The 24774-nt window shown below is 42.3% G+C and overlaps 1 protein-coding gene across 1 annotated transcript in view; it reads left to right on the top strand.

Moving 5' to 3' along the window:
• vat1l (vesicle amine transport 1-like) overlaps window positions 1-23852 on the top strand; it is a 195018-nt gene extending 171166 nt beyond the window's left edge. The window contains exons 8-9 of the mRNA XM_063067511.1: window positions 9263-9346; window positions 23009-23852. Of these exons, the coding sequence (XP_062923581.1) occupies window positions 9263-9346; window positions 23009-23107 (183 nt within the window). The 3' untranslated portion in view covers window positions 23108-23852. The remainder of the gene's footprint in view (window positions 1-9262; window positions 9347-23008) is intronic.
• The last annotated feature ends 922 nt before the right edge of the window (window positions 23853-24774 follow it).

The following is a 24774-nucleotide window of genomic DNA, read 5'->3' as shown; positions in this document are numbered from 1 at the left end:
GACTGAGAGTGGAACAGTATCATATCCATCTCTGGACTGTAATCTCGCATCCATCAATGACAGAACCTGTCCAATTGAGGCTAAACATTTCAGTCAGGATTTAAATTAATGAAAACCAAGAAATCCAAACTTTAGAAAACTTGATTTTTAACCTAAGCTGCCAAGAAACCAATTTGATCATTTCCGGTGCTACGGTTAAGAGAGTGAGTTGAGGGTGATGTTGGGCAAGAGATTGATTAACTGATTCTGTATGCTTCCTGCCTGACGCATCAATGAAAGTTAAGCTGAGGTTCATGTATCACATATACAGGCAATCAATTGCGAAAAATCAGAACATTTCACCAGTGTTTCTGAAGAGATTTTACTGCCTCAAGGCTGTCTGCCCTGCAATAAAAGAATTGTTTTGTACTGTTTGGGCTATGTGGGAGGGAAGAACTAGATTGATTGCAGAGTCCTGTACTGTGCTGTGATATTCTATGTTCTATGCTCTATTTTTGAGTAGCAGGACATGGGGGTAGTTGATGGATTTCCTTTTATATAGTTTTAAGGGAAAAGATGTAATCAGGGTTTTGGGACTGGAGAACTCAACCAAAGAACTGGAGTGGATGTGATGAAACAAGCTGTTTATTCATTCATAGGATGTGGGAGCTATTCTTGAGATTGCATTGAAAATCCTTTATTGATTGAAGAGATAATTAAAAATCAAAGCACCACAAACAAAATGCTGGGGGAACTCAGCAGGTCAGGCAGCATCTCTGAAATGAATAAGAAGTTGACATTTTGGGCCGAGATCCTTCTTCTGAATTGTCAACTGCTTACCCTTTTCCATAGATGCTGCCTGACCTGCTGAGTTCCTCCAGCGTTTTGTGTGTGTTGCTTTGGATTTCCTGCATCTGCAGACTTTCTCGTGTTTATGACTAAAATTCAGCCACTTTGCTCCGAGTATGATGTCACCTGCAGGCCAAGCTGGATTTCTTAATTTGTAAAGGTGTCAAAGGTCACAGGGAGAAGGCAGGAGAATGGTGTTGAGAGTGTAATAAATCAAGCATGATGGAATGGTTCAGTGTACATGATGGGTCGAATGGCCTAATTTTCCTTCTCCGCCCTTTGGTCTAGTAGAGGGAGGAAGAGCCGTCTTTGAAAGACGTCAGAGGACTGGAAGAGTTTTCTGAAAGTTCCCATCAATGCAGTCTCAAACTTTTAATACCATACTTATTTAAATATGTAAATTTAAATTTAAGTTTTGCAAATAAATCTTGTATTAAATTTAAATTTAAGTTTGGTTGTTAATGCAAGCAACACATTTCACTGTTTCTTTCAATGTACATTTGATAAATAAATTTGAATCTTGAAATCTAAATGTGTCTTCAGAATCGAACACATACCTCCAGATCAATGGTCCATTCATACCAGTGCTGTAAGAACGATTGTGCTCTGAACCTTCATTCTGTGCCGCCTCTATAATCCTTTCAAGCTGTAACCACAACAGTAATGATGTTGAATAACCAACACTGTCCTTCAAAAGTTAGGACAAGTGGTCTCTGGGAATGTGCCAGCATTTGAAGGGCTCTCCACAAAATGTGCCAGCTACAGGGTTCTAAAGAACCAACACAGGTTGTTGCTTGCTTGTTGTTGGTAGAGCTGAATTTTGACAGAATGAAAAGGAAGATGGCATGAAATTCCTGTTCCATACCCAATATCAAATGAAAAGTAAACTGGATTTATAAAGGACTTTATTTTATGGTCTCTAGCAAGGATCAGAACGAAGAGTTGGAGGCTTTTCTTCCCCCTCTCCTGTAACATTTAGGTTTAATCATGACATCACTTGGGGCTGTGAAGGCTTGACTGACCCACTCAGGATACAGGCCATCCTTGAGTTATGGATACTCAACTTATGGACACCGGTACATACAAATGAGCTCCTATTATATCATTGAATTCAGAAGCTGGATGTATTCTCGTTCCTGTGAATGGTAAACTAGTTTTCTTTCTTAGAATCAGGTTTATTATAATTGACTTATGTTATGGTCATAGTCATAGTCATACTTTATTGATCCCGGGGGAAATTAGTTTTCATTACAGTTGCACCATAAGTAATAAATAGTAATAAAATCATAAATTGTTAAATAGTAATATGTAAATTATTTATGCAGGAAATAAGTCCAGGACCAGCCTATTTGCTCAGGGTGTCTGACCCTCCAAGGGGGGAGTTGTAAAGTTTGATGGCCACGGACAGGAATGACTTCCTATGATGCTCTGTGTTGCATCTCGGTGGAATGAGTCTCTGGCTGAATGTACTCCCGGGATGTACATTATGTAGTGGATGGGAGACATTGTCCAAGATGGCATGCAACTTGGACAGCATCCTCTTTTCAGACACCACCGTCAGAGAGTCCAGTTCCATCCCCACAACATCACTGGCCTTACGAATGAGTTTGTTGATTCTGTTGGTGTCTGCTACCCTCAGCCTGCTGCCCCAGCACACAACAGCAAACACGATCGCACTGGCCACCACAGACTCGTAGAACGTCCTCAGCATCGTCCAGCAGATGTTAAAGGACCTCAGTCTCCTCAGGAAATAGAGACGGCTCTGACCCTTCTTGTAGACAGCCTCAGTGTTCTTTGACCAGTCCAGTTTATTGTCAATTCGTATCCCCAGGTACTTGTAATCCTCTGAAACAAATTTGTGAAATTTGTTGTTTTGCAGCATCAGTACAATGCAATACCATTAAAACTATAAATGTTAAACATAAACAAAAATTCAAAGATTCAAAGTACATTTATTATTAAAGTATGTATAAAGTATACATCCCTGAGGTTTGTTTGCCCACAGACAGCCACAAAACAAAGAAGGAAAACATGGAACCCATTCAAAGGAAAAAGGCAAACCCCCAATGTACAAGGAGAAAAGAACAAATTGTGCTAACGGCAAAAAGAAAAAAAAAGAAAGCAATAGAAGTAGGTAGTGCAAAAAGAGAAGAAAATAGTGAGGTAGTGTTCATGGTATGCTACTTTGGTGCAAGAAGTGTGGCGACACTGGCGGACTGCCCCTAGTACAATCCTCGCTGGTTTGATTTGCCACAGTGACACAACTCACTGTATGTTTTGATGTATGTGTGATTAAAAGAAGCTAATCTTTCTTCAAATCTTTAAGCTGTAGCAAATCATTGTGATTATGCCCATGTAATTGGCAGTTGAAAAGATCTGATATGTTACGAACTGCCCAAGACCTTTCCTAACCTGCTACATTCTCCCCCACTTCCCACAAAATTGGGGTGACATCTTAAATTGTCTTGAAAGTACATATTTGGAAATAAAGAACCCAGTTTTCAGTACATTAAGATTAGTTTTATTTGTCACATGTACATAGAAACATTGAAATGTGTTGCTTGTGTCAATGACCAACACAGTCTGAAGATGTGATGGGGGCAGCCTGCAAGTGTCGCTATATTTCCAGTGCCAACATTACTTACTAATCTTCGTTAATCTGTATGTGTTTGGAATGTGGGAGGAAACTGGATCGCACAGAGGAAAACCTTGGGAAAACATACAACATTTTTTAAAGACATCAGCAGGAATAGAACCTAGGTCTCTGGCTCTCTAAATCATTATAAGATCATAAAACCATAAGGTATAGGAGTAGAATTAGTCCATTTGGCCGACTCAAGACTGCTCCGCCATTTTGTCATGGCTGATCCATTTCCATCCTAGCCCCAGTCTCCTGCCTTCTCCCTGCTGTCCTTCATGAATCAGAATCTGGTTTATTATCACCGGCATGTGACGTGAAATTTGTTAGCTTAGCAGCAACAGTTCAATGCAATACATAATATAGAAAAAATAATTTAACATAAATGAAATAATAATAATAATAAATAAATATGTAGATTGACTTGACTAATCAAGAAGCTACCAACCTCTACCAAAAATACACCCAAAGACTTGGCCTCCACAGCCGCCTGTGGCAATGAAATCCTCAGACTAACCACCCTCTGGCTAAATAAAATTCTCCTCATTTCTGTTCTAAGTGGATGTCAATCTATTCTGAGGCTCTCCTCTGATCCTAGATGACCTCACTATAGGAAACATTCTCTTCACGACCACTCTACCGAGGACTTTCAAATTTCAATAGCTTTCAAGGAGAAATGCTAAATGTTTTAATGCTAGCTATTACATTACTGTGCTGCCCCTACTCAACTCACCTTTCACATCGCTACAATTTCTCCAAACAAGGTCAACTGGGGTCCAGTAAATGGAATTCTTCTCTATACTCTGTGATAATCAAACCTACTCCAGTTAATGAACACAAATTATTGACTGACAGAGACATACCATTGCCCTGGACTTGCCATTTTGCCAGAGGTATCTAGTGGATGAATGATTAAAATAGTCTATACTCAGGCTGAGACTAGGATTCATTTGAACGGAAGGGAATCCCTCCCTGGTTTCCCGGAATATATTTACTACTTAAGTGGACTCCCTGGTCATTATCATGTTGTTTCAGGGATTTGCTGTGTACATATTGTTTGCAAAGATTTTTCCCTCATAGTAGGTACATCTGTACACCTGCTTGTTAATGCAAATATCTAATCAGCCAGTCATGTGGCAGCAACGCAATGCATAAAAGCATACAGACATAGTCAAAAGGTTTAGTTGTTGTTCATGCCAAACATCAAAATGGGGAAGAAATGTGATCTAAGTGACTTTGACTGAAGAATGATTAATGACTATCGCCCGGTACCAATCACATCTACAGTGATGAAATGATTGAAGAGGTTGGTCATGACTAGACTGAACACCTGCCTCAGCAAGAACTGGGACCCATTGCAATTTGCCTATTGCCACAATAGGTCAATGGCAGATGCAATCTCAGTGACCCTTCCCACGGCTTTAGACCACCTGGACAACATAAATACCTATGTAAGGATGCTGTTCATTGACTATAGCTCAGCATTTAATACCATCATTTCCACAATCCTGATTGAGAAGTTGCAGTACCTCCCTCTGCAATTGGATCCTTGACTTCCTAACCACAAGACCACAATCTGTGCGGATTGGTGATAACATCTCCTCCTCACTGATGATCAACACTGGTGCACCTCAGGGGTGTGTGCTTAGCCCACTGCTCTACTCTCTATATACCCATTATTGTGTGGCTAGGCATAGTTCAAATACCATCTGTAAATTTGCCATTGTTGGTAGAATCTCCAGTGGTAACAAGAGGGCGTACAGGAGCAAGAGATGCCAACTAGTGGAGTGGTGCTGCAGCAACAACCTGGCACTCAACGTCAATAAGACGACAGAGCCGATTGTGGACTTCAGGAAGGGAAAGACAAAGGAACACATATCAATCCTCATTGAGGGATCAGAAGTGGGGAGAGTGAGCAGCTTCAGGTTCCTGGGTGTCAAGATCCCTGAGGATCTAACCTGGTCCCAACATATCGATGCAGTTATAAAGAAGACAACACAGTGGCTATACTTCATTAGGATATGAAGAGGTTTAGTATGTCAATAGGTACGCTCAAAAACTTCTATAGATGTTCCATGGAGAGCATTCTGACAGGCTGCATCACTGTGGGGTGGGGGGGGTGGGGGGGAGAGCTGCAGCACAAGACCAAAAGAATCTGCAGAGAGCTGTAAATTTAGTCGGCTCCATCTTGGGTACTAGCCTCCAAAGTACCCAGGACATCTTCAAGGAGCGGTGTCTTGAAGTGGTGTCTCAGAAAAGCAATGTCCATTACTAAGGACCTCCAGCACCCAGGGCATGCCCTTTTATACTTTATACTTTATTGTCACCAAACAATTGGTACTAGAATATACAATCATCACAGTGATATTTGATTCTGTGCTTCCCACTCCCTGGATTACAAATATTAAATATTAAAAATATTTAAAATAGTAACAATGAGTAAATATTAAAATTTAAATTATAAATCATAAATATAAAATAGAAAAATGGAAAGTAAGGTAGTGCAAAAAAACCGAGAGGCAGGTCTGGATATTTGGAGGGTACGGCCCAGATCCGTTCAGCAGTCATCAGCAGTTGAAAAGAAGCTGTTCCCAAATCTGGCCGTACAAGTCTTCAAGCTCCTGAGCCTTCTCCCGGAGGGAAGAGGGACGAAAAGTGTGTTGGCTGAGTGGGTCGTGTCCTTGATTATCCTTGCAGCACTGCTCCGACAGCATGCGGTGTAAAGTGAGTCCACGGACAGAAGATTGGTTTGTGTGATGTGCTGTGCCGTGTTCACGATCTTCTGCAGCTTCTTTCGGTCTTGGACAGGACAACTTCCATACCAGGTTGTAATACACCCTAGAAGAATGCTTTCTACGGAGCATCTATAAAAATTAGTGAGGGTTTTAGGGGACAGGCCAATTTTCTTTAGTTTTCTCAGGAAGTAAAGGCGCTGGTGGGCCTTCTTGGCAGTGAACTCTGCTTGGTTGGACCAAATCAGGTCATTTATGAACTTAAAGCTTTTGAACTGTTCCACTTGCGCACCACCGATGTAAATTGGGTTATGCGGTCCGCTACTCCTTCCGAAGTCAGCAACCAATTCCTTCGTCTTGCTGACGTTGAGGGATAGGTTATTGTCTTTGCACCATGCCACCAGGTTCTTAATTTCCTCTCTGTAATCAAACTCGTCATTACCTGAGATACGACCTACAATTATTGTGTCATCAGCAAACTTATATATTGAGTTTGATGGAAACTTTGCTACACAATCATGGGTGTACAGTGAGTACAACAGGGGGCTAAGTACACAGCCTTGTGGGGCACTGGTGCTCAGAGTGATTGTAGAGGAGAGCTTGTCACCTATTTTTACAGCCTGGGTCCTATCTGTGAGGAAGTTGAAGATCCAGCTGCAGATCTGAGTGCTAAGGCCCAGGTTCCGGAGCTTAGGAATCAGTTTATTTGGAATGATGGTATTAAAGGCAGAGCTGTAGTCAATGAAAAGGAGCCTTTTCTCACTGTTACCATCAGGTAGGAGGTACAGAAACCTGAAGGCGCACACTCAGTGATTCAGGGACAGTTTCTTCCCCTCTGCCAACTGATTCCTATATGTACATTGAACCCTCGGACACTACCTCACTTTCTTTATATATATATATAGTATTTCTGTTATTTGCACAATTTTTAATCTATTCAATCTACTGTAATTGATTTACTTATTTATCACTGTTATTATTTTTCTTCTATATTATGTATTGCATTGAACTGCTGCTGCTAAGTTAACAAATTTCACATCACATGCCGGTGATAATAAACCTGATTCTGATTCTGGTGCTAGTTGGGATGGTTTGAGAATCTCAGAAACTGCTGACCTCCTGGGATTTTCACTCACAACAGTCTCTAGAGTTTACAGAGAGTGGTGCGATCTGTAGATGAAAATACCTTGTTAATGAGAGAGGTCAGAGGAGAATGGCCAGACTGCTTCAAGCTGACAGGAAGATGGCAGCAACTCAAATAACCACATATTACATTGTGGCCATGGAGTGTATTTATTGCTTGTTCAGCACTTTGAGGAAAGCTGGGGTGAAAAAAAAACTGAAGAAAGTATGAACAACAATTCGTTGCACAACAAGCAGACTCAGCATACCTCCAGACTCTGTCTAGCCGATGCAGTGCTTTCTGAACTCTAGACCTGCTGCTATATAACACACTTGGTAAATAGCATTTACACAGCAAAATCCCACTGAAGTATAACAATGATCAAACATTAGTCTATTCATGGATCATAATTGCTGAAAGGATAACCGTTGGTCAGGACACCAGGGAGAATTCCCCTGCTTTCCTTCAAGGTGATATCTTGGATAGATTTATCTCCTTCAAACAGATTAGGTGGAGTCTTGGTTTATAAACTTCCATTGACAGCATCTCAGACAGGACAGTGATAGCATCAGCTGCAGTTAAATGAAAGGCACTCTATGAATGTAAGCTGTTACAGAGCATAGAACATCAAACATTGCAGCACAGTACAGTCTGTTCGACTCACAATGTTGTTGTTGCTGTTGGCTCTTAGCTTCTAGTGGATATCCTTTGGCCATTGATGACCTCCCATCTCCATCGTCCTCTGGTCTGAGCCAATTACTCAAGGATGAACCAGGAGTGTCCCATTGTCTAATTTCAGCCTCAACGCCTCTCCTCCGTGTGTTCTTTGGATGTTCCTTTTTCCTCTTTCCTTGGAGATTCCATTTTAATGCCTGCCTGGAGATTTTGTTGGTTGGCTTTCTCAAGGTGTGGCCAATCCACCTCCATTTACGTTTGCATATTTGTATCTCTATGGATCCCTGCTTGGTGTTTTCTCACAGTAACTGGTTGGTTGCTTTGTCGGTCCATCTGATGTTTAGGATCCTTCTCAGGCAATGGTTGATAAAAGCCTGTAGTTTTTGAAGTGTCTTCTTTGTTCTCCAGATTTCAGAGCCATATAAGAGCACTGTTTTAACATTTGAGTTGAAGATTCTGATTTTGGTTTTTCTTGCTATGACTTCCCTAAAGATGTTGAAAACCACTCTGGCCTTGTTGATCCTTGTTGATTCTGCCATATATACTCCCAATGCTTCCAAGATAGACAAAGGAAGTCATGCTGACCTTTTAACTAATTCTAAGATCAATCTAATCTTACCTGCTCCATAGCCCTCCATTTTTCAATCATCCATGTGCCTTTCTGAGTCTCTTAAATGTCCTTAATGCACCTGCCTCTACCACAACCTCTGGAGCATGTTCGATGCACCCATCACTCTCTGTAAAAAAGCCTACCTCTGTTATCGACCCTATACTTTCCCCCAATCACCTTAAAGTTATGCCCCCTTGTTTTATCCATTTCTGTCCTGGGAAAAGAAGTCTCTGGTTGTCCTCTTACAAATAAACAAAATAGTTTATTTCATAACTGACATGGTAACTAGGTTTTTCCCCTGCATAGTGCAGTAGAACATTAATTAGCTGGAGATGAACTGATGCTAGCATTTGTCCCTTGAGATGTATGATAATGAATCGAGTGTCTGAAGTTCCTAAGTGTACCATATAACCTACTGTATAATATAGGACTACTTTATGTTGTACTAATACATAGTATTGAGCATGCACTACTAGGCGCGTATTGATCTGTACGTGTGTGTTCAGTTTGGTTTCAGTTAGTAAAGAACCCTGTTAACGTAGCTCCAGTCTCCAACGTTTTTATTCATGATATTGTTGTATAAATGGCCACATACACAACACTAATGATGCATTCAATTTCTAATGCTGACTCACAGGTGCATCCATGTTTTGTAGGTGAAAGAAGCTATGCAGAGAATCCATGACAGAGGAAACATAGGGAAACTTATCCTGGATGTCGAGAAAACACCAACACCACTGGTGGGTGATTCTTGTTTCTAAAAGTTTCAAGTCAAAATGACAACGTTATACTAAGCAACTGGAAAATCAATAAGTATATCAGCATTTAATTATTGACAAGAGTTGATTAATTCCAATATACTGATAAAAGTAACTTTCATATTGTAAGCTCGTTAAGTAATGAAAGCAACTAAATTTGTGTGCATTACCACCAACTACAAGATGTGAGATGGAATGTTCTTCCCTTACATGGATAAGTACAGAGCTGCTTGTGCATTTTTTTTCACATGGGAGAGAGGGTTTGATTTTCATTTTATCATTTGTGTTATTTGTCTTTATTTGTGTATGATGTGGGAGGGTGGTTGATGTTTTTCTTTGAACACTTTCATGCTTTTTCTTTGTTTTGTGGCTGACTGGAGAAGACAAATCTTAGGATTGTACAACATACATACTTTGATAATAAACGTCCCTTTGAACCTTTTGAACAACTCTCAAGAGGCTTTATAAGGTATTGGTCAAAGTTTCAAAGGTTCATTTTATTGTCAAAGTATGCATGTATAGTGCAACTTTGAGATTCGTCTTCTCCAGATAGCCATGAAATACAGAAAAACCATTGGAGATGTTGAAAGAAAAGACATCAACCCCCCCCCCACACATAAAAGAAAATGAAACAAAACTTACAAACCCCAAACCCCCTACCCTTCCCCTTGCACAAAAAACTAACAGATTGTCCACACAGAAAACCGCAGCTGGAACATCAAACCCCAAATGCCCAACCCCCTCCCTTGCACAAAAACTAACAGATAACCCTTCTGGAAAACAGCAGCTTGAACATCAAATTCCAACCCCATCCTCACAAAAAAAAACGGTGGCAATAGCATCAAACCCCCAACCCCTCTCACACACAAAAACTAACAGGTTGCCCACACAGTAAAACACCAACAAGAACATCAGATCGCAAATCCCCAACCCCTCCCTCGTACAAAAAGTAACATATTGCCTACCCGCTAATCGGCAACAAGAAAGAAAACAGAGAACTGTAGCAAACCAAAATAAACTACAGTCCAATAATCAGATAAATCTCAGAATTTTGAAAACATCCTCCCATCAATATAGAGTGGAGTGGCCACACAAACTCAGACCCTGCATGAAGAGTGAATGCCATGTTGAGTCTGAGCACTGAGTCCAAGTGCTATGCTGACTTGCTGTCGACCACCGGAGAATGACCACTGACCTCTTCCGCATTTGCCTCGATACTTCTATCTTCTTTGTTGCTTTGAAATGGAGTGGATTATGGCCCCCAGGCCTTCTCCACGAGACAGCTTATGCTCTCTGTCCTCCCTGGGGACAGCAGAGTGCTAGAACATTCGATGGAATTCCAAACTGCACGTCACAGGCCCCAACAGTTACTGAAGCACAATCAGGACAAAAAGAGCAAGCATGTAGAGTAAGTGAAATGATTTGATGAGATTTGGAAGCGTACCATCTTGATCGGCCAGACCACAGTTGAAGTATTGTAAGCAGCTTTGGGTTCCGAATCTAAGAAGAGATGTGCCGGCATTGGAGAGTGTCCAGAGGAGGTTCACGAGAATGATTCTGGGAATGAAAGGGTTAACATATGGTATGAGGAGCATTTGATGGCTCTGGGCCTGTACTCTCTGGAGTTTAGAAGATTGAGGGGGTATCTCATTGAAACTTATTGAATATTAAAAGGCCAAAATAGAGTAGATATGGAAAGTGGGGGAGTCTAGGACCAGAGGGCATATCCACAGAATAAAGGGATGTCCATTTTCACCAGAGATAGGAGGAGATTACTTTAGCCAGAGGGTGTGAATCTGGAAGTCATGGCCATAGATGGCTGTGGAAGCTAAGTCTTTGGGTGTATTTAAAGCAGAGGTTGATAGATTCTTGAATAGGCAGGACTTCAAAGGTTATGGGAAGGAGGTAGGAGACTTGGTGTTGTGAGGAATAATAAATCAGCCTTGATGGAATGGTGAAGCAGACTCTATGGTTGAAATGGCCTAATTCTGCTCCTACATCTTATGGAGAAGAGGCAAAAGAGGGTTACTGGCACCTTAAAACCAGTCTCTTCATGCAGATGGATCTCATCATCCATGGCTGGCAGCTCATTGAGGAGAAAGAAAACTTCGTTCTCAAACCTCAGCCACCTTGCAGCTATACCCACTCACACGGAAGTGAAACCCATGGAAAATTCAGGAGTAAATCCCAAGAAAAAATCTGGAGCTGGAGTCCCTTATAATGAGTTCAACGCTGACTGGTATCTCCTGTGACACTGTTGGTGCCAAACTGTATCGGTCTCTGCTAGTCCTCTGGATTCATCAGCCGTATGTAGAGGGGGAGCCTGCAGCTTGCTCTCCATGTTGTACTGCTCTGGCTTTCGTATCATATAGACAGCTGGGATGCAACATCCATGGTCGGCCCGACCAACGGAGGGCCTTAAAGACACAGGCTATATCATTACATCTCCTTCAGAAGCCAGCGCTTGGCGTTAGAGAGGGAGAAATTGGCCCTCAGTTCAAAGAAGGAAAAGTCAGCGCTTGGTTTGGAGAAGGAGAAGCTAGTGGACAGGCTGGAGAAGGAGAACCTGTAAACAGGCCAGAAGGGGTTCAGTAGAGCTGAACTGAGTGCAGACTGTGCTGCTGCCTGATACTTGGAGACATCGGAGTTGGTGCGCGACAAGAGCATACATTGTAACCATAAGGTACTGTCTTGGACGTTTCTCTGGCAATCGCGAGCCCGTGTTGAACATTAGTAATGTGAGATGCCACACGTCTGTTTCCCTTGTTTGGTGGGAGACTGTAGATGAGGCAGTAGCGTGGCCTCAGTTGTAGCAAGGACTAGGCCTCAAGCCTCAGGCTTGTCTGCTGCTGCAGTCCAGCTGAGAAGGCACTGGAGGTGGTGTAGTATGGTGTCCATGCTCGGTTGGGAGCTGGCCTCTCCCGTTAGTGCTGTACTCAGGGACATGTTGCTCTGGAACAGGGATTATACATATGTTTTCTTGCATAATGATATATGCTTTTCTCTCGCTATTTTGAATGTATGTTATAAACCATGGCCCCAGAGGAACACTGCCTCATTCAACTGTATCAATACATGGTTTGAATGATAATTAAGACTTGATTTGATTTGATTTTCAGTGCCAAGTTGAAATCCTGCCACCACCTAACTAAATAAATTCTGGAATTGAATTGTGAGCAGATTCAATGGGGATGGATGGGCTAATTCTACTCCTATGGCCATTATCTTACGGAAGTATCTTCAGGGGAGCAATTAGAAATCAGCAATAACTCCCAGTCTTAGTAGCAGCACCTCCTCTCCTCTTTATCTGTATCATCACATCCAACAGATAAATAAACTACAGAGAGTTATAATGATGTATTCATATCTGCTCAGCTAGGACAGTAAAGATGCCAGGCAGGATAGTGGAACACACCTCTTGAGGGATGTGGGAAGGCAGGAAGACCTCCAGTATCCCTGATGACTACAACTGCGAGAAGTGCATCCAGCTGCAGCTTCTAACAATCCGTGTTAAGGGGTTGGAGCCGAAACTGGGTGAACTCCAGATCATTCGGGAGGTGGAGGGGGTGATAGATAGGACGTATAGAGAGATAGTTACACCTGAGGTGTAAGGCTGAGGAGACTGGGTGACAGTCAGGAAGGGGAAAGGGGTTGGAAGTCAATGCAGAGTACCCCTGTGGCCATCCCCCTCAACAACACAGGTGTATCACTTTTCATACTGTTGGGGGCGGGGGTTTAACCCAATAGAGGAAAGTCTCAGAGATCGGGTCTTTGGCACTGAGCCTGTCTCTGTGACTCAGAAGGGAATGGAGAAGAAGAGGCGAGCTGTGGTGATAGGGGTTCATTAGGTAGGGGAGTGGACAGGAGGTTCTGTGTGCAAGATCGAGATTCCCAGATGGCATGTTGCCTCCTAGGTGCCAGGGTCTGGGGTATCTCAAATTGAGTCCTCAGTACTATTAAGTGGGAGGGTGTACAGCCAGAAGTCATAGGTATCAATGTCATGGGTAGGACAAAACACGAGGCTCTGCATAAGCAGTTCAGGGAGTTAGGTGCTAAGTTAAAGGACAGGATCTCCCGTGCTGTGATCTCAGGATTGCTACGCATGCCACCTGGTAGTGAGGCTAGAACTAGGAAGTTTATACAGTTTAATACATGGCTAAAGAGTTGGTGTAGGAGGGAAGGCATAAGATTTTTGGATCATTGGGCTCTCTTCCAGGAAAGGTGGGACCATTACAAAAGGGAAGGTTTGCACCTGAACTGGAGGGGTCTAATATCCTAGTGGGAAGGTTTGTTATTGCTGCATGGTGGGGTTTAAACTAGGGTTGCAGGGGGATGGGAACCAGGATGCCAGAAGAGTTAGTGGAGAATTTGTGGAGGCAGATGTTCATAAGACCTCAAAGTTAGAAGTCAAAAGGTTGTGCATGGTGCGATTAGTGTCCTGAGTTGCCTATATTTCAATTCAAGAGGTATCGTACGAAAGGCAGATAATAGTGCTGAAGATGAGGCAACTGGTTTAAAAACAGAGGCAATGTTCAGTGAGGAGAGGCTGTTGACAGGGCAAAATTGCAGTCAATGAGTTGCAATGTAAAAGGCGGACAAAATTTAAAGGAAGAATACAGGACTGAATGCGTGCAGTATGTGGAATAAAGTAGATGAACTTGCAGCACAGTTGCAGATTGGCAGGTATGATGTTGTAGGCATCACTGAATCATGGCTGAAAGAAGATTATAGCTGGGAGCTCAGAGTCCAAGGATACCACATTGTATCAAAAGGACAGGCAGGAAGGCAGATGGAGCAGTGTTGCTCTGTTGATAAAAAATGAAATGAAATCATTAGAAAGAGGCAACATAGGGTCAGAAAGTGGTGAATCACTGTGGACAGAAGTAAAAAACTACAAGGGTAAAATGATCCTGATGAAAGTTATATACGAACCCCCAAACAGTAGTAAGGATGTGGCCCACAAATTGCAATGGAAGATGGAACATGCATGCCAAGAGGGCAAAGTTACAATAGTCATGGGGGACTTCAACATGCAGGTAGATTGGGAAAATCAAGTTGGTGCTGGAAGGGGAATTTCTAGAGTGCCTATGAGATTGCTTTTTAGAGCTGCTCATGGTTGAGCCCACTAGGGGATCAGCTATTCTGGATTGGGTGTTGTGCAATGAACCAGAATTGATTGGAGAGCTTAAGGTAAAAAAAAAAAACCCTTGGAGTAAAGTGATCATAACGTGATCGACTTTGCCCTGCAATTTGAGAATGAGAAGCTAAAGTCAGATGTATCAGTATATACAGTGGAGTAAAGGTAATTACAGAGACATGAGAGAGGATTAGCCAGAATTGATTGGAAAAGAACACTGGCAGGGATGATGGCAGAACAACAATAGTTTTGAATTTCTGGAAGCAATTCTGAAGGCACAGGGTATGTACATCCCAAAGAGGAAGAAGTATCCTAAAGGAAAGATAGCACAACCATGGCTAACAGGAGAAGTCAAAGCTACCATAAAAGCCAAAGAGAGGACATATAATAGAGCAAAAATTAGTGGAAAGTTAGAGGATTGGGAAACTTTTAATAATGAACAGAAATCAACAAAAACAATCATTAAGAAGGTAAGGATGGAATTAGAAAGAAAGCTAACCAGTAATATTAAAGAGTATACCAAAAGTTTCTACAGATACATTAGTGTAAAAGAGAGGCAAGAATGGATATCAGACCACTGGGAAATGATGCTGGGGAGGTAGTAATGAGGGAAACAAAATGATGGACAGTGTGAATAAGTATTTTACGTCAGTCTTCACTGAAGTTCCAGGAGTCAGAAGGCGTGAAATGTGTGAAATTACCATAACTAGAGAGAAGGATAGGGAAAATTGAAAGTTCGAAAGGTAGATAAGTCACCTGGACCAGATGGTGTACACCCTAGGTGGCTGAAGAGTTCATGGAGACATTAGTAATGATCTTTCAAGAATCGCTAGATTCTGGAATGGTTCTGGAAGACTGGAAAATTGCAAATGTCAGTCCACTCTTCAAGAAGGGATAGAGGCAGAAGAAAGGAAACTATAGTCACTTAGGCTGACCTCAGTGGTTGGAAAGATGTTGGAGTCCATTATTAAGAATATGGTCTCAGGGTACTTGGAGGCACATGATAAAATAGGGGGAAATCAGCACGATTTCCTTAAGGGAAATCTTTCCTGACAAATCAGTTGGAATTCTTTGAAGAAATAACAAGCAGCATAAACAAAGGAGATTCAGTTGATGTTGTGTACTAGGATTTCCAGAAGGCCTTTGACAAGGTGCTACACATGAGGCTGCTCAACAAGTTAGGAGCCCATGGTGATACAAGAGAGATTCTAGTATGGATAAAGCAGTGGCTGATTGGCAGGTGGCAAAGAGTGGGAATAAAGGGAGTATTTTTTGGTCAGCACCCAGTGACTAGTGGTGTTCTGCAGTGGTCTGTGTTAGGACCAATTCTTTTTACATTATATGTCAATGATTTGGTGATGGAATTGATGGCTTTGTTGCAAAGTTTACAGACGATATGAAGATAGGTGGAGGGACAGAGAGTTTTGAGGAAGTAGAGAGGCTACAGAAGGACTTAGACAGATTAGGAGAATTGGCAAAGAAATGGCAGATGGAATACAGTGTTGGAAAGTGTATGGTCATGCACTTTGGGAGAAGAAATGAAAGGGCTGACTATTTTCTAAATGGAGAGAAAATACAAAAAAATGATGTGCAAGAGGATTTGGGAGTCCGTGCTCTGGATTCCATAAAAGTTAATTTACAAGTTGAGGTCTGTAGTGAGGAAGGTAAATGCAATGTTAGTACTTATTTTGAAAGGACTAAACTATAAAAGCAAGGGTGTAATGTTGAGACTTTATAAAGCACAGGTGAGGCCTCACTTGGAGTATTGTGAGTAGTTTTGGGATGCTTATCTTAGAAAAGATGTGCTGAAACTGTAGAGAGTTCAAAGGAGGTTCACAAAAATAATACCAGGATTGAATGGTTTTATCATACGAAGAGTGTTTGATGGCTCTGGGCCTGTATTCACCAAAATTCAGAAGAATGAGGGGTGTCCTATTGAAACCTATCAAATGGTTAAAGGCCTTGGTAGAGTGGATGTGGAGAAGATGTTTCCTATAGTGGGAGAGCCTAAGACCAGGGGACACAGCCTCAGAATAGAGTAGCATCCTTTTAGAATAGAAATGAGGACAGATTGCCACAGACAGCTGTGGAGGCAAAGTCTGTGTGTATTTAAGGCAGAGGTTGATAGATTCTTGATTGGTCAGTGCATGAAGGGATATGGGGAGAAGGCAGGAGATTGGGGCTGAGAGGAAAATTGGATCAGCCTTGATGAAATGGCGGAGCAGACTCAATGGGCCAAATGGCCTAATTCTGCTCCTATATTTTATGGTATTATGGTATTGCACTATGCAGATAGTTAATTAATTTCATGTTGTGATAATTAGATTCATACCTGGGTCACAATCATTCATTTCTCTCTTGATGCTGACTATTTATTTATTTAGAGCTGGAGCTGAAATCAGGTGAACCCTGAATATTCGGGAGGTTCAGGAGGTTGATTGATGGGAGCTTCACAGATAGTGTGTTGCCTCCTGGGTAGCAGGGTCAATTACATCTCAGATTGAGTCCACAGCATTCTTAAGTGGCTGGGGGAGGGGGGAGTTGGGCAGCTATAAGTCATGGTCCACATTGGTACCAATGACATAGGGTGACGAGGTCCTGCAATATGAGGTCATGTAGTTAAGGTGCTAAGTTAAAAGACAGGACTTCCAGTGTTGTAATCTTAGGATTGCTACTCAAAATCAAATCAAATCAAGTTTAATTATCATTCAAACCATACGTAGATACAGCGTTTCTCTGGGGCCAAGTTGCAAAACCTTCAGAATAGCAAGGAAACATTCAAAATGGCGAGAAACGTTTTAACGTATACATCTAGAGGAGGAGGAGAAGATGGCGGCGCGACGCAGCGCACAGCAGCCACTCCAGTGAATGATATCTGTAATCTGTAAGTAGGGTGCCATGCACAATCCTGATTTGATGGAGACAGACATGAGAGAACGGAGGAACATCTGGAGAGATTTCTGAAATGCCTTTTCGTTGCCGCTGCTCCTGTGTGTTCCAGAATCTCCGGAGGAGAAGGCCCCGAATCCTCAGCTTTGCTTGTTGCTTGGCGGCCGCGGTGGGGTCGAAGTGCTTGGCAGAGGTGGTGCTCGGTGTCGGAGGGCTGGTCGGAGGCTCGAAGTTTTCGGATGGACTCAGAGTCAGCTGTGGTCGGGTGCTTCCAACGCATTGGCAGTTGTCGGCACCTGGAGGTTTATGGCAGGGAGTTTCTCCCTTTGCCGCCTGCTATCGGGGACTATTGGGAGTCGATCGGAACTTTGAGACTTTTTTTTTTACCATGCCCATGGTCTGCTCTTCATCAAATTATGGTATTGCTTTGCACTGCTGTAACTATCTGTTATAATTATGTGGTCTTGTCAGTGTTAGTCTTTGGTTTGTCCTATTTTTTTTGTGAGAGAGGGTGAAGGAGAACCATAAGGGGATCCTACAGATATATTAAGAGCAAAAGGATAGTTAGGGACAAAATTGGTCCTCTGGAAAATCAGAATGGTCATCTATCAATGGAGCCAAAAGTGATGGGGGAGATCTTTAATGAATTATTTTCATCTCTATTTACTTGGGAGATGGACACAGAGCCTATAGAAGTGAAGCAGAGTAGAAGTGATTTTAGATTACAGAGGAGGAGGAGGAGTTTGCTGTCTTGAGGCAACTCAGGTGGATAAATCCCCAGGGCCTTACAAGGTAATCCCTCGGATCTTGTGGGAGGCAAGTGCAGACGTTGCAGAGGCCCTAGCAGAGGTACAAGTCATCCTGAGTGACAGGTAAGGTACCAGAGGACTGGAAGATAGCTAACATTGTCCCTTTTTTTAAGAAAGGCTATTAAGTTAAGCCAGGAATCTACAGGCAGATAAGGCTGGCATCAGTAGCGGGAAAGTTATTGGAAGGAATTGTAGGAGACCAGATATATAAGTATTTAGATAGACAGGGAGGGATTAGGGATAGTCCGGATAGGGCTTTGTGTGTGGTAGGCAGTGTCTAATCAATCTTATAGTGTTTTTCGGAAGTTACCAGGAAAGTTAATGAAGACAAGGCAGTGGGTGTTATCTACAGGTCCCTGCATGGGAGGTTGGTCAAGAAAGTTAAATCTTTTGGCATTCGAGATGAGGTCTTAAATTGGGTTAGACATTGTCTTCACAGGAGAAACCAGAGTGTGGTAGTAGATTGTTGCCTCTCGGACTGGAGGCCCGTGACTAGTGGTGTGCCATAGAGTCTGTTGCTGTTTGTCATCTATATCAGTGATCTGGATGATAATGGGGCAAACTGCAGCAGCAAAGTTTACAAATGTCACTAAGACAGGGGGTGTAGTGGACAGCGAGGAAAACCATCAACACTTGCAAGTGGGATCTGGACCAGTTGGAAAAACAGGCTGAAAAATACCAGATGGAATTTAATGCAGCCAAGTGTAATGTATTGCATTATGGGAGAACTGACCAGTGTAAGTCTTACACAATGAATAGTAGGCACTGAGGAGTGCGGTAGAGCAGAGCGATCTAGGAATACAGATCCGTAATTCCTTGAAAGTGCCGTCACAGGTATAAAGGGTGATAAAGGAAGCTTTTGGCCCATTGGCCTTCATAAATCAACATACTGGATACAGGAGTTAGCACGTTGTACTAAGATTGTATAAGACGTTGGTGAGGCCCAATTTGGAATATTGTGTGCAGTTTTGGTCCCCTGCCTACGGGAAAGATGTAAATAAGATTGAAAGAGTGCAGAGAAAATTTACAAGGACTTTGCCAGAACTGGAGGATCTAAACTATAGGGAAAAGTTGAATAGATTAGGACCTTAATCCCTACCACTTAGAAGACAGACGGGAGATCTGATGGATGCATACAAAATTTTGAGGGGACTAGATGGGCCAAAGAGCCTGTTTCTGTAGTGTTCAATGACTCTATGACTCCAAAATGGAGGTCTATGTAGCAAGGAAGGTTTATATTGATCTGTAGGTTAAGAAATCTGTACAACATCATGGGCCAAGGGGCCTGTACTGCACCGTAATATTCTATGTTCTATGTGGCCAATTGACCTACTAAGTCATATGTCTTTGGACTGTGGGCAGAAACCGGAGCACCCAGAGGTCATGAGGAGAAGATACAAACTCTTTACAGACAGTAGTGGTATTGAACCCAGATTGTTGGTGCTCTAATAGCGTTTTGCTAACCGCTACACTACCGTGCTGCCCACTGTAATTATGATCTTGATGTGTAGGTTTGAATGTCACCGTAGCAGCTTAGATACTTGATAATCAGTCAATTAAATAAACTGAGCCAATCAGTCCTTTCAGTGTCAATAACAAAGGTCATCGGGGTCATCCGGTTGTTGTTAGAAACCAATTGATTGATTCGCTGTCCTTGACTGGTGTAGTCTGTGTGTGACTCCAGACTCTCCCTCAGTGCTGAGGGTGACTACCAGTTACTCTCTAGAACAGGAGTTTCCAACCCGGGGTCCATTGGTTAATGGTTGGAGCCCATGGTGTAAATAAAAAAGGTTGGGAACCTTTGCAGTAAAACGATGCTGCTGGTCGTACTGCTTACCATATTCCCAGGAAGCCATTTTGATCCATCTGCTACATTCCCCATAGATTTTACCTGGAATCTGTGCCGTCCTCATTCCCAGCAACTCCCTCCAGATTCTACCACTCCCCTACAAACGAGGGGCAACTCACTGCCGCTAATTAACCCACCAACCCATAAGCCTTCGGTGTGTGAGAGGCAGCCAGAGGAAACCCACCTGGTCACAGGCGGAACCTGCAGACTCCACACAGACAGAACCAGACATCAGGATCATGGTCAGTACCATCCTGGCTAGTCTACCATGCTGCATATAACTAAAGGGAGCTACGAAATGTTAGCCCTGATAACTGTACCCGATGAATAACTAATTGGAAATGAAATATAAGGTCCCAATGGTTCCATTTAATATCAGACAACGTTACAATATAAACCCTGAAATTCTTACTCTCAGCGGACATCCACGAAACTGAAGAAAAACCCCAAAGAATGAATGACAGAAAAAATGTAAGAACCCCAAAGATCCCTCTCTGCTCCCACACACAAGCTGCTGCAAAAGCATCAATCCTTACCTCCATTCCAGCAGAAAGCATAGCACCCCCAAGACCCACCATGCAAGCAACAGCAAAGCCCCCAAAGAGAGACCTTGATCTGCAGTTCATCAAAGACCATTGTTCACCCAACAGTTCAACATTTCAGTCTCTCTCTCTCTAAGGGAGAGAGAAGTGTTACACCTGACAAGTAAACAAATTTAAGTTTATTTTCTTTACAAATTCCCATGTCCTATCCCTCATAAGGTTCATTTCACAACATTTGCATGGGAGCCTCTGGCATTTTATACTTTAATTTCCTCTCATTATCCATAAACTTATATTATTTTGTAATAATAGCAATGATTCAAATGAAGCTGAATTAACCAGAACAAAAGTGATTTCATATTGTTAATATATAATTACACCATTTCTTCATGGTTGATTTAATTGAAGAATTTCTTTCATTTCACTGCAGAGGCTTGTATATTGCTTCTGGGTTGATGCTTGTTGTGTTCTCGTTTGATCTCTGGGTGCACAGCCTCACAGAGAAAAAGTTACGATTTGAGCAGACATAGGAACTAGACATTGAAAAAGAAAAGTAGTGAGAAGGATGGGGTATAGTCTTAGGAAGGACTATAGTGAAGTAGATATTGAACAGCTTATAGCCAAAGCTTAATCCCAGCTATATGGGATTATTTAGGATCTCATGCTGGCCCTAACCAGACCATGCCAACAGTGATACCTCAATTGAGCATACTCACCTCAATCTGTCTCTGTTCCATCAGACCATAAGACATAGGAGCAGAATCAGGTTGTTCAGCCTATCAAGTCTGCTCTGCCCATCCGTTAAGGCTGATTTATTTTCCCTCTCACCCCCATTCTCGTGCTTTCTCCCCATAACCTCCGATGTCTATACTAATCAAGATCCTAGCAACCTCCTCTTTAAACATATTCAATGATTCAACAGCCATCTGCGGCAATGAATTTCACAGATCTGCCGCCGTCTGGCTGAAGAAATACTCCTCATCTCTGTTCTAAAGGGATTTTTTATTTTTTTACAGCCAGCACAACCAGCTGGCTGTAAAGCTGTTTATTCTTAAAACACACATTTATATTGCACTTCTAAAATATCCCAAGGAGTGTTGAGTGTGTGTGATCAGACAAGACCTGCCATTGAGGCACATGTCAGTGACCAAAACCTTGGTCAAAGGTGCAGGTCTGTGGAGTCAGCATGAGGCAGAAGGATGAAAGAGGGAATTCCAGAGCTCAGGGCAATGGCAGCTAGAGTGATGACTGATGGCAATGTAGAGAGTAAAAGACTGGAAGTGTAGGTGGGTTATGGAACTGGAGAAGTGTAGAGATTCAGGAAGAAAAGTTATTTACTGCGAAGTAATAATTTAATCCAGAGTCTTAGATTAGAGACAATCTATTGACATAGATTGACGTGGGCGACATGCAGTTTTGGACATGCTATTGGGCCCAGCTCTTCTTATCAGCCCGACATGCACTAGGATTCCAACACCCATCCCTCCTGTCTTCCTTGAGTTCGGCTCTGTTCTAGTCAGGCATTGTGTCAGGTTTTGACATTTTCATCCTTGTATATAGGTCCCTAACTCTGCCATCTCCTTCAGCCACCCAACCCTCTGTACTTCCCCAGGTTTGCCCTTTGGATTCTCCTTGAATCGCTCCATCAGTAACGGCCATGCCTTCAAAACCTGGGGCCTGCAGCTTTGGAATACCTTCACCAATCTTTATTTCTTTGTTGCTAATTAAAACCTGCTGCTTCAACAGAGATTTGCTCAGCTCCCCGAACATTTCTTTCTGTAGTTGTGCGATGATTGTCCTTTCTTTGATAACCTTCTATCAACACCTTGAAGTGTTTCTGCCACACTTAAGTGTGCTATATAAATACAAGTTCTTGTTAAAATGAGAATGTTGAAGGTTCAGCAAAGAGAATGGAAGCTGTTCATTGCCTTTTAAGCTAGAGCAGAATTATTATTGCACAGAAAGGAGCCACTGAACCTACTGAATGCATTCTAGCCCTAAGCAGAGCAATTTATTGAAGATAGTTCCTCGTCTTTCCCACAGTGCTGCAGATTAACATCCCCCGAATACCCATCCTGTTTCTTTCATAAGATCCAATTGGCTCTAATTCCAACACATCAGATCATAAATGTTCTCTTCATAAAAGAAAACTCAACCAATGCACATATAATGTTTTAGAAACCATTTCTTCCCTTCCACCACCAGATTCTGAATGGTCCATGAACCGATGAACACAGCTTCACTATTTTACTGTTTTTGCACTATTTATTTATTGATCTATCTACTTTCTTATTGTGGTTTTTACATACTGTGCTGAAATGCTGCCAAAAGCAATAATTTCATGACATATGTCTGTGATAATAAACCTGATTTTGATTCACTGTGCACGGACAACCAATCTCTTCTTCTTGCTTCCAGATGGCAAGCGACAGCACGGAGACAAGTGAAGCGGGTGAGGAGGAGGAAGATCACGAGGGAGACAATGGCAACAAGGAGCGCATGCCCTTCATCCAGTAAGGAGCGGGCCGAGGTGACCGGTGCAGGGCCAAGAGAAACCCCTCCCACAACCCCCAACTCCGAAGTGGTTTAATTTCTTTTCAGTTGGTCGCTGGAGGAAGGAATGATTTGGGGAGGTGTCCCTGATGCGCCAGTGAACGAATGCTGTCGTACTGTGCTTATTTGTGTTCGTCTGCAATCATTCAAGCTACAAGCTGAATCATAGTGACCTGAATTACTAAAGTGCCATATCCTTTCCACTGCAGTATTAACGACCAACATTCTGTGTTAAGATCCTCCGAACAAGAAATTCATAGTGTTATGTTTCTACTTATTTTAAAGCGGGAATTGTCCTTTCTTTGTGAATTTATTCCAGTCTTTATTGTGTCCCCATTATTACACTCAAGTACCTTTTTTTCTTTTCTCTTTCTTAGTTTCTTGTGCATGATTCTGTTAACCTATTGGTGCCTGTATTTATTCCTATATACACTGACCAGCAACTGTTCAGTAAGTCAGCACTAAATATTTCCGGACATGCAACTTTTACCAGTACACGTGACAGGAATTCGCTTCTCAACTTGCTTTACCGAGGAAGAGAAAACAGTGCAGGCCTATATGTCAGCTCCAGAGCCTAAATAACGTGAATGGAGGTCTAAATTTGTTCATTTGTTGTATTTGTCGCATTAGTGCTTTTGTTATATTGTGCCTATCAAACATTGTTTACATAAAATGACAAAAAAATAAAAAATAATAATTAGCAATTGAACTCTAGTAAAGTGACGACTTGATTTTCTACAGAGGTGATTTAAGTGACTGGCAAGTACTATATGAGACAGGCCAGATGGCCCAGTCCTGCTCCTATTTCTTATATGTTCTTCTTCCTTACATGAGACCATAAGTATTCTTATGCAGTACAGTGCAACAGTCTTATTATGTAGCTAGGGTACCTAAGACCTTTGCACAATACTGTAGTAACTTCATGTATTGCACTGTATTGCTGCTGCAAAAAAAAACAAATTTCATTATATACGTGAGCGATGATAAACCTGATTCTGATATGGGTCTCTATTGTGGACTGAGAGTGGGAAGGGTTCAGGGAGAGGGGAATGGTGTTTGGAGAAGAGAGAGAGGGCAAGGTGAGGGGGCAGGAAACACCAGAGAGAACCAAATCCCTTGCCCGGTGCTGCAAGGCTGTGTGTGGCTACAGCCATGCTGCCTCACCCACCCCTGGCATTCCTTCTCTGCCACCTGTCCCACACACCTCCCGCAGTGCTTCATCCTCACCGTTCCCAACATCACTTGCTCCCGCCAGATTTACAAACTCGCTCTCCATTCCACTTTGACGAATACAGTAGTGTGCAAAGGTCTTAGGCACCCTAGCTATATAATTGTACCTAAAACCTTTGCACAGTACTGTATCACCGCTACTATCCTATCTTCAAGGCCTGAGAGTACAATCCAGGAAAGAACAGTGGTTTAGTTGTACTTTCTTCAAGTTAATATAACCTGCTCGCTGCTCATAACTGAGACGGAGCTAGAAGAAGAGATAAAGAAGCAAAATGCCAATGTGGAGGATTTATATGTAGGAAACACACAGTGAAATTGCCAGAGGGAAATGTTACAAATAACCTGAAATAAAATACCTAATGCATCTTCCCTTTTGTTTTCATCTCTGTTCCTTCATTTCT

The sequence above is a fragment of the Mobula hypostoma genome, chromosome 14 (genome assembly GCF_963921235.1).
Source record: "Mobula hypostoma chromosome 14, sMobHyp1.1, whole genome shotgun sequence".
In the NCBI taxonomy this organism is placed as follows: Eukaryota; Metazoa; Chordata; class Chondrichthyes; order Myliobatiformes; family Myliobatidae; genus Mobula; species Mobula hypostoma.
This window is presented reverse-complemented; position numbering and strand designations above follow the sequence as displayed.